This window comes from Vicia villosa, linkage group LG6 (genome assembly GCF_029867415.1).
Source record: "Vicia villosa cultivar HV-30 ecotype Madison, WI linkage group LG6, Vvil1.0, whole genome shotgun sequence".
NCBI lineage: Eukaryota > Viridiplantae > Streptophyta > Magnoliopsida > Fabales > Fabaceae > Vicia > Vicia villosa.
The window spans coordinates 2,999,417-3,009,828 of record NC_081185.1 but is presented as its reverse complement, the minus strand read 5'-3'; the positions used below and the strand labels follow the sequence as shown (position 1 = coordinate 3,009,828).

At 32.1% G+C, this 10,412-nt stretch overlaps 2 protein-coding genes across 3 annotated transcripts; both read right to left on the bottom strand.

Moving 5' to 3' along the window:
• Positions 1–3,202: 3,202 nt before the first annotated feature.
• On the bottom strand, positions 3,203–5,759 carry LOC131611135 (wax ester synthase/diacylglycerol acyltransferase 7-like). 2 transcript variants are annotated; one of them, XM_058883240.1, is made up of 5 exons: positions 5,527–5,755; positions 4,710–5,282; positions 3,993–4,349; positions 3,689–3,826; positions 3,203–3,553 (listed from the first exon to the last, which is right to left on the bottom strand). In XM_058883240.1, exons 1-5 carry the CDS (start codon positions 5,713–5,715, stop codon positions 3,395–3,397), a joined length of 1,416 nt encoding a protein of 471 aa, XP_058739223.1. In that variant the 5' UTR covers positions 5,716–5,755; the 3' UTR covers positions 3,203–3,394. The 2 variants fall into 2 exon arrangements, with proteins under 2 accessions (XP_058739223.1, XP_058739224.1); XM_058883241.1 differs by having other exon boundaries at positions 3,430–3,568; positions 5,527–5,759.
• Positions 5,760–7,813: 2,054 nt separating this feature from the next.
• LOC131611045 (secreted RxLR effector protein 161-like) lies at positions 7,814–8,289 on the bottom strand. Its single transcript, XM_058883172.1, has 2 exons — positions 8,145–8,289; positions 7,814–8,085 (listed from the first exon to the last, which is right to left on the bottom strand). The coding sequence occupies exons 1-2, from the start codon at positions 8,287–8,289 to the stop codon at positions 7,814–7,816; spliced, it is 417 nt and encodes a 138-aa protein (XP_058739155.1).
• Positions 8,290–10,412: the final 2,123 nt, after the last annotated feature.

The following is a 10,412-nucleotide window of genomic DNA, read 5'->3' as shown; positions in this document are numbered from 1 at the left end:
ATAACAATCAACCTCAACTTCTCTCAATAACTTGATAGAGCAACCTATTTATAGCTATGCATGTTATTGATGATGATAACACACGTACATACATAACATACGTAGCTAACTTAGACATTGATCTAACTTAAACAACAAGTTAAGTTAAAGAGCTGCATGCTAGAAGTTTCAACTACAGTACGCACATCTTCGACTAATAGAACAGACTTCAACTACAACATGCATTACTCTGTCGAACCATGAAGCTACCTTTGTCGAGACTAGAGTGTAATCCAAATACCACGAATCTCCACTTTGAAACAAACTCTACAACATGAAGGGAAGAAACTAGTTTTCATCATGCAACTTTATCAACTACGTAGAGTGGAAGAACTTGCTGCTTAGCAAGGATTTGGTGATCAAATTTGCAGCATTGTGATCATTCGAAACCTTCATCACTTTGATTTCTCCATTTTTCGATTTTCTCCCTGAAAAAATGTAGCCTTACATCAATATGCCTGGTTCTCTTATGATAGGCTGAATTCTTCGAAAGATGTATGGCATTTTGACTATCACATTTAACAATGATAGCTTGACCTTGACGTTTCAGTTCTTTAGCAAACCCGTCAAGCCACAATTCTTGTTTAACAGCGTAAGTGATAGCAATATACTAAGCTTTAGTGGTTGATATGGCTACATATCATCTTGCATACATCTTGCATAGTCAGACTCAACAAATCATCAGACTTTGGCTTTGCCATCTTCTATGGCTCCACCATAAACCATGACTATACTCAGGGGTCCTTTTATGTATCTCGGAATCCACTTCAGAGCTTGTTAGTGTACCTTCCTAGGATTGGTCATATACTTGTTTACAAGGCTCACTCCGTAGGCTATATTTGGCCTCGTACATACCAAAACATACATCAAAGAGCCTATTGTACTAGCATATGGAATTTTATTCATATATGCTCTTTCAGCTTTAGTACTCAAACTTTGAGTCGTACTCGGCTTGAATTGAGGGTTTCTTGATGTTAAGACAAACTATGAATTCGACATATCAAATTTGTTAAGAATCTTCCTTAGCTGTGTCTCTTGAGATAATTTTAAGCTCGACTGGTTTTTATCTCTACAGATGTCAGTCACAAGAATCCTCGTGGCACCTCTCAGATCGTTCATTTTAAACTCCTTACTAAGTTCAAACTTCACCTTCATTACATCCTCGACACTTCGGCTTTCTATGAGAATATAATTCACATAAAGCAACAAAATAACAAGTGAACTTCTAGGTATTAATCTTGGGTAAAGACAATGGTCGAATTGGTTCCTAGTGAAACCTATTTGTCCCTTGATTTTATCAAATCTCATATTATACTACCGAGGAGATTGTTTTAAGCAATACAAAGACCTATTTAGTTTGCTCTCATAATCTTCCTTGCCCTTTTCTGCATACTCATCATTTAGATCACCATACATGAAGGCAATCTCCACATTCATCTATTTAGGTTCTAAGCCGGACTTCTCCATCAAGGCCAACAACATTCGAATGGATCTATGCTTTACAACATGTGAGACACATCATTGAAGTCAACAACTTTTTCCTGAGTAAAGCCCCTACTAATCAACCCTGCCTTAAATCTCTTTGACATCGCTTCTTCAATTCCTTCTTTAACCTTGAAAATCCACATATATTTTACTAACCTGTCTATAGCATGTTTCTCAATCAGCTCTCAAGTGTGGTAATCATGAAGATATTTCATTTCATCATCCATGGCTTTCAGCCATTCACTCTTATTTCGACTCCTCATAACTTTCTTATAGTCTCTAGGTTCTTCAACAAATACCTCATTAGCAAATATTAGAGCAAGCTCTATAAGATCTACATATCCAAGTCTCTGAGGTGACTTGATGACTCATCTTGACATGTCTCTTGCCAAAAAATTATCATCAATAATTTCCTCAGTTTCTTCAACATTATGTGTTTCTTCCTTAACTTCATTGGGGTTATGCAATTCAGCATCAATATGTTCCACCTCAACATGAATCTTTTCCTATTCCACAAATTTTTCAGAGATCTTGGCATTTCGACCAGCGTCATCATTTTTCTTGAATGTAATTTTAGCTTCAATAGAAACTACATCATGGCTTGTGATACACCTAATATGAACTGGTTCTAGGCACCAAAGCCTATAGGCTTTTACTCCATCGGGATACCCCATGAACATACATCTCAGAGCTCTAAGTTCGAACTTCTCTTGCCTAATGCGGGCATAGGCTACACAGCCAAATACTCTAAGTTTGCCGAGATCTAGTGGATAATCCGACCAAAATTCTTTAGGTGTATTCATCCTCAAGGTAGTAGAAGGACACCTATTAATCAGGTATGCTACAATTGTAACACCCTAAACCCCAAACACTTAATATATGAAACAAAGAGGACTAGTTTACTCAAAAAGGGTGTCATATTTTCTTCGCATAAAAATCTTTCTCAATTATCAAATTATAGCAGCAAAACTTAGATAATAACAACTCAACTATAATTTTCTCGTAATTTAAAATCAACTTTATTTCAAATCGTAAAGTAACTATTTCAACAACTCTCAGAACACAAAACAGAAAGGTAGCATGTCCATGTAATATACTATAGAAGCAACATGCAAAAACTAAATGATCTAAAAAACGATGAACAATGAAGAAGGCCAACTATGCCATCCTCCAACCCAAGAAACAACTAAGACTCCACTACCCGATTATATGCACCACAGGGGCAAAGAACACCACAGAGTAACAGAGAAACAACTTTTGTTTTAGCTAGTACAATAGTTTTAATAGAGTAACAACATTTTGTTTCCAAGGTGTAGTGTTGTGTATTTTCTCAAAGAAGTCAACGGTATAGATATTTGTAAAATACTTGCATGAAAACGAACACAACATATAGCTTTACAAGCAACCAATCACAATTTTTTATTAATTAAAAAACAAAAATAAATCTTTCTCTCTCCAACTCTATCACAACCACCCCATAAATCCAATGAAAAAAAAGTATTTTAAATAAATTTAAAATATACTCTCTTTTTATTTGGAGTTTCTAACAATATAGATTTAAGTTTGTTTTTTGGCAAATATTTTTGTAGATCTTTAACTTAAAAATCATTCAGTGTCTTTTATCTACTTCACTACTTTATGTTTTTTTAATTAAACACCAGAAAATGGCCAAATAATAAGACATAACTAAGCTTACTTTAACAAATTTTGAAGAATACATGAGTACACACATCAAATTAATCAAACAATCAAGCCTTGATAAATCCTTACTTACAATAAATAAATTAAAATAAAATAAAATAAACCACAATAAGCAATTCCAATGTTACATACAACTTTTTAAACAATTTAGTATGGTGATGAACAATATTTAATTCGTTTTACAATCAATTTTCATGGCTTCTTTAAATATCATCTCAAATGCATTTTGCATGCATGACTTCAATCTCTGCTCGTCTATAAAATCTCTTTCTGTCTTGAGAGTAACTCTTAGCTTTCCCATATAGCTCATTATTGAAATCACAAGACTCTACAAAACATAAATCTAAACAATATAAGTCATTTTTCGTCCATATATAAATCGCTGACAAAGACATCAGACACCAATTTTAACACGACATTGACACGTTGATACTATGATAAATAATTTATGATATATATATACCTCTGGACCACCAGCCAATGTGAAGTATAATCCTTTGACAGGATGTTCATCTAAAGACATTTGTTGTACTGGTCCAACCAAATTTGTAACAACTGTACTTGACATTGTTATTGTCTTCCTAATATGTTTAGCTACTGCCTGCATACAAACAACAACAACCAACTTCAACAATCTTTTTAATTAAGTAAAAGCGGTCGCGACAAAATGATATTGGAAAGTGCGGTTACCATTAATTAAGTAAATCACTAAGTAATAACATGTCATTATAAAATGTTATTTGGATTATGCATGTGATGTGACTAACCTCTTGTCCTCTAAATTTTCCTTCAATGTCCAAAAGTGTCCCTGTAAGAGCCAAAGCTAAAGATTGTTTTTTCCTATTGATTATGTTATGTGTGTCATGAATAAACCCTAGAGGGTTTGAAATTCTTGTTTCATTCAATTTTGGTATTGGTACATGCAAGAAGGAAATTCTATTCCCCCAAGGACCCTTTGATTTTTTAGTATTGAGCATGTCATCTATTGATCGGTAACCTTCAATGTTTCTTGTATTCATTAATACCAATGCTGTTGAATTTGAAATATTTGATTTAGAATCCTTTTCTTGCATGTATAGCCTTGTCCCGTAGAACACAACTCCAGTCACTACATCGTTCAAAGTCTACAATTAATAAATAGAAAATATTAGTCAAGTCGTAAGATCAGATACCAAGATTAAAAAAAAAAGATAATATAAGAATAATAAATTAAAATTCATATTTGGTATTTTTCACAAACAAATCATATCGTAATTGCAATGTGATCTTAAAATGTTGACGTGGTTATAAAATTCTAATTCCACTGCATTTTGTTTTTATATCGGTCACATCCTTAATCGATGTGATATCTCGTTAGAAAATATGTATTTTTTAGTAATGACCGCATCCATTTCCTTCAAATCTTCGCATAAAATTAAAATTGAAATTTCACAATCCTATATATCAATATTCTTTATATTTAATGAAAAAAAAACTATTCATACCACTCCAAGCTTGGATTTGATGTCTTTAATATGATCAATGGAGAACTCAATACTCGATATAGAAATCGGTTGAAAATCAGCTCCTTCACCACCCGACCTAATAGGAGTTTTATCATCATCAATAAAGCTACTCTTCAATACACTCCATCCAAAATCCGACGCGGTGTTAAAAACAGATGACATAGTACAAGAAATTTTTCTCCAAAAACTTGTATTTGAAGATTCTGATTTTGATGGTTTAAGTGAAGGAAAAGATAATGGAAGAGATGGATTATCAGCACGTTGAAGACAAGAAAGAAGTGCACCCATTAGAGAATAACCATCTCCAAGTGCATGGTGAAGTTTGAATATTATATTTCCTAGTGAAGTTTTTGTAGGGTAATTTACTATGTGAATTTCCCATAATGGTTTTCCTTGTGGTAATGGTTCTATTGCTATGGTTGATAAATAATCATGAAAATTTTTGTCATAGAATTCTAATGATTTTCCTTTGGAAAATATTGGTGTTTTCATATGGTCTTTCAAGTTCACATCAACTTTCTTCCATCTTTTGTCTTCATTTTTTTCTTGTACCTGTTCACACATATATAGATGAACAAAGGATATTCAATAAAATCATATAAATAATATGAATCATATAATTTAATATATTGTATTTAGTAAAACGATAAGATCCAATCAAGGTTTACAAAAATAAATGGTTGAGCTCAAATTGTTAATAAATTTTTGTTAAGTCAGCTATATTAGTAGCTGTGCAGAGACATCTGACTACAGAAGCGCAGATTCGACAATATGAAAATTAGAGAAAGAAAATAACCATGATGGAGGAGAAGCGAGGACTAATAGGAAGAAAAACATCTTTAAGAAGAACCAAAGCTTGCAAATCATCAATGGGAACTTCAAATTCTAAAACTGCAATAATATACAAGCAAAGAGATGAACTATTGAAGTATTGTCCAACAGGACTAACTGGTTCTTCTAAGTACTCCTCTTTCTCATGCTCCATAGTGCAAAAATAATAAACTTTAAGATATGATAGTTGAGAAAGAATGAAATTGAATTATTGTATATATATAGATAAATCAAATGAAGAAAAATCAGAAAATGATGGTGTGGACGAAAACTCAAAATATCATATGATAGAGACTTTGTTAGCCATAAATTACAACAACCATAGTGCAATTAAATTACTTTTAAATTAAATAATAGTATTAAATAGGTAGCTAGTTTTACTTTGATTAGAACAACGCGCAAAAGTGTTAGATCAACTATAAAGGAAATGGAAATTTAATTAATATAATAAAGTGGTAGTCAATTTTCTTTAAGAAGTAAGCAAGTTAGATGAATGGATACAAATTAACAGTATTAATCATGACAAAATAAAATTAAAATTTTATTTAATCACGATTTATCTTCAAAAATATTTTATGAAGCGGCGGTATTCAACTATAGTTTAATCCTGACAAATATATAGCATATGCAAAAGTCAGTCCTCAAAAATGGTCATTTATATGTTTAATTTTCAAAAAAGCCGACGTATAAACATTTTTAGAGGGTAGTACATTTGTAAAAAATCTTTGAATCTATCATTTTCGTGACGAGTGTTATAGTTTAATTCTTTTAAATTTTTTTTTTCAAAATATAAAATATCAGTTACCTAAAAAAAGGTAACCTTTATAATGCCAAAAATATAAAGATTATTAAAAAAACATTAATATATGATGTAAACATTATGCATAAAATTTAATTTTTAAAGTTTTTTTTTTTTGACAAAAACTAATCTTTGAAATTCTGCATAAATATATTCAATTTATAAACTTAAAAATGGTCAAAACATGCTATTGGTTTTCACACATTTCGTATAGAAGCATAATAGGTCATTTCAGCTGTAAAGTTGCATACTTCCAAAATAGCTTCAATTATTTGATATTGAAACTTGCTTTGGTCTAAACAACTGTAGTTATTGGTTCAACTATATCGCCACCAAAGAGATATTGATGGCTATCAATACAATACAACACCGCTAATTAAATAAGCACAGCAAATCTTAGTACATGTCCACACATGTTTGTCTATACCATGCAGACATCATATAAATACGAAAAATGTTGCATTTATAAATTCAACTATTTAATATTAGATTCATATTAAAGATGAATGATATAGTCAACTTATTAGATATGATTCTCTTCCCAAGAAACAAAAGAATGGTAGATGTTAAGAATGGTAGATGCTACAAATCATGATTAGTTTTCGCCTAAATCGATTTCGTTTTCGATTATGTCTTAATAAATTTGGTTTTCTTTCAAGTTTAAATTGATTTCGTTTTCAACTATGCCAAAATTATTTGTTTTTTCTATGCCTAAACTGACTTCGTATTCGGCCATACCTAAATCGAATTTGTTTTCGACCACACTTAAATAGATTTTGTTTTCGACTATGCCTAAACTGATTTTGATTTCGACTATGTCTAAATTGATTTTGTTTTCGATCACACCTAAATTGATTTCGTTTTCAACCTTTTCAAAATCTGGTTCATTTTCGACTATGCCGTTTTTGCCTATCTGTGTTAGTGCGTGAGGCACTTTTAGTGAGGGGAGAAAGAGAGAGTAATAAGAAAATAAGGATTATATTATTCACTTGAATTGTAGAAATAATGATACAGACTCTGACTATTTATATACAACCCTAATTGGGCTTGGGCTTACACAACTTGGATTATATTTGATATTATATCTAATATCTCAATTATATATCAACCTCAATAATATCTCAACATACCCCCTATAATTCAAGTTGTCGAAATACTCTAAAAATAGTCAATCTAAAATGTTCCTAATTTCTTTCTCAATTTAAAGACTCTGCCGATCTTCAATCCTTTGGTGAAAATGTTGGGCAACTATGCTTTACTTGAGCAATGCCTAACTTCAAGTTCACCTCGATTTACATTTTCCCTCAAGAAGTGAAATCTAGCTTTGTTATGCTTACTTCTTCCATGCAGAACTGGATTCTTCGCCAGATTTATGGCTGACTTGTTGTCGATTTGCAACACAAAAAAGAGGTTTCTTTACTTCGACCTCCATTTCTTCAAGTACTTATCTTATTCAAATTGCTTGACAAGCAGCATAAAATCTTGTTGTATATTCAGCTTCACACGATGATAATGCCACCACAGGTTGTTTCTTTGAACACTGTGACATTGGGGTACCAAATACTTGAAATAAATATTCAGTTGTGCTTCTTCGATCTTCCTTATCTCCACTCCAATCAGCATCTGAAAAACAAGTAATTGTTGCTTCTTTGCCTTTAGAGTTTCGTCGAAATAGAATTTCATACTCTATCGATCCTTTAAGTATCTTAGAATTCTTTTTGCAGCCTTCATGTATGACACTCTTGGTTAACTCATGTATCTGCTCACTAATCTGACTGCGAAACCTATATCAGGTCGACTGTTGCACATATACCTTAGAGATCCCACAATTTGCTTGAACAAAGTTACATCAACTTTGTCTTCCTCTCCATTCTTTTCCAACTTCACATTTGGGTTGACAGGTGAGGATACAGGATTTGAATCATCCATTATAAATCTCTTGAGTATCTCTGTGACATACTTCCTTTGATGTAGCACCATACATTGCTTCGACATTTGAAATTCCATACCTAGAAATTAAGACAATTTTTCCATATCCGACATTTCAAATTCCTTCATCATCAGATCTTTAAACTTCGACACGTTCTCCAAGCTATTTCCAATTACCAGAAACTCATCAATGTATAAGCAGATGGTTGTTATATCTTGAGCTACAACCTGAACAAAGACTCCATAATCAGATTTGCATTTTACAAATCCCAATTCAATTAAGTATGAGCCGATCTTCGTGTTACATGCCCTAGGTGCCTGCTTGAGGCCATAGAACACTTTGTACAACTTATATACTTTACTCGCTTCCTTCTGAATCACAAATCCTAGAGGTTGCATAACATAGACCTCTTTGTCTAAAGGATCATTCAGAAATGTTGATTTCACATCTAAATAAAATATCGACCAACCTCGACTGCATGCCAATGCTACCACTAGAGCAAATACTTCAGAGTAGTCGAGTCATACTCTCCAATCTCGCTACTAGAGCATATACTTCAGAGTAGTCGAGTCATACTCTTTGAAGAAAACCTCGAGCTAGTAATCTTTATTTATGTCTTGCTATTGACTCATATATATATATATATATATATATATATATATATATATATATATATATATATATATATATATATATATATATATATATATATATATATATGATGTATCAAGTAAGAATATTTTTAAAATAAGAGATAAGATGATTAAATGATAACCATTTAATTAGATATTTGGTCTTGATGAACATTAATTATTTGTGCTTGCATGTGACTTCATCAAAACCAAAAATCTAATCCAATAATTATCATTTAATCCTCCTATAACCTATTTTAAAAATACTCCTACATGATACATCGTGTGTGTGTGTGTGCGTACGTGGGTGAGTGCGTGCGTGCGTGCCTGGGTGTGTGTGTTATTATCACCATGGTGAGTCTAACAACCGTTATTATATCCTAAGAAATTTTAATTTAAAAATTAAAATAAATGTTAGCGCCTGAGAACTGAGATGTGACCATGGTGCTATATGAACCGTAGTGACTTGGACGTTGTTGTTTGTGTGTTTTGTAGTAGTGATCCTAAACCCGAACCCTCTAAACCATTTAGTTTTGTACACATAATACCAATGTATCCAAAAAAAAAATTATCTTCACCTTTCACCCCAAAAGCACCTTCTCTGGATTCCCAAAACTCACTTTGGTATCTTAACTATTCACTTTCGTATCTTAACTAGTGTCTTAAGAAAAGAAAGATAGAAAACCTATATAGAATTAAGGTCCAAATTTAGCAAAACAAATCTCCCCCTAACTCACACACATATGACTCTAGGTAACCAAATTTAGATATAAGAATAATTAGAGGTTCCCAACATTCAAAGTGGATATTAGTACCCACTAGAAGACCAATATAATTAAAAGGAAGATTATCTAATCTATAGTGAATAAACTCTTATGCTAAAACAATAAAGTCAAGATTGACATTCACACTTATAAGAAAACTCTTAGAAAAATGAATACGGAGACCCGAAGATAACTCTAAACCTCGAAATAGATTTAGTAATCCAAATATTCCTCATCGATGCTTCGACAAGAATAAGGTGATCATCAACATACTGATGATGAGACACAACCAAATCAGAAGATCCAACTCTGAACCATCAGAAAAATTTGAATTTGACGGATATATCAAACATCCCACTAAGGCATTCAACCATAAGAAGGAAAACAGAGGTAGCTAAAGGGTCCCCTTAATTCAACACATTATAAAATACCAATCTCTAAGGTCATACTCTCATTAACTAAAATTATTATATTATCAAAATAATTAGGAATGCATCAAGCGGGCCACTTTTGATAACAACCAAAATCTACAAAACTTATTCCGTCCAAAAGAGAGGACGCTAAAAGTATTTCAAAGAAATAAAAATTTAAAACCATTTGAATTAGAGTTCTTATTTCCGTCCCAAAGAGAGGACGCTAAAACAATTTTAGAACTATATAGATTGTAAAATATTTTTTCTCCAAAGTACCTGATTTTATGTTTGTACTATATATATGCTAAAAAAT

Excerpts from the sequence above, each read along its gene's own strand:
- LOC131611135 (XM_058883240.1), bottom strand. The coding sequence starts at position 5,715 with ATGGAGCATGAGAAAGAGGAGTACTTAGAAGAACCAGTTAGTCCTGTT. Across the intron at positions 5,283-5,526 it reads CTCGCTTCTCCTCCATCATG|GTACAAGAAAAAAATGAAGA; the intron begins GTTATTTTCTTT and ends ATGTGTGAACAG. Across the intron at positions 3,827-3,992 it reads GAAAATTTAGAGGACAAGAG|GCAGTAGCTAAACATATTAG; the intron begins GTTAGTCACATC and ends GTTTGTATGCAG.
- LOC131611045 (XM_058883172.1), bottom strand. The coding sequence starts at position 8,289 with ATGGATGATTCAAATCCTGTATCCTCACCTGTCAACCCAAATGTGAAG. Across the intron at positions 8,086-8,144 it reads CAACAGTCGACCTGATATAG|GCTGCAAAAAGAATTCTAAG; the intron begins GTTTCGCAGTCA and ends TCATACATGAAG.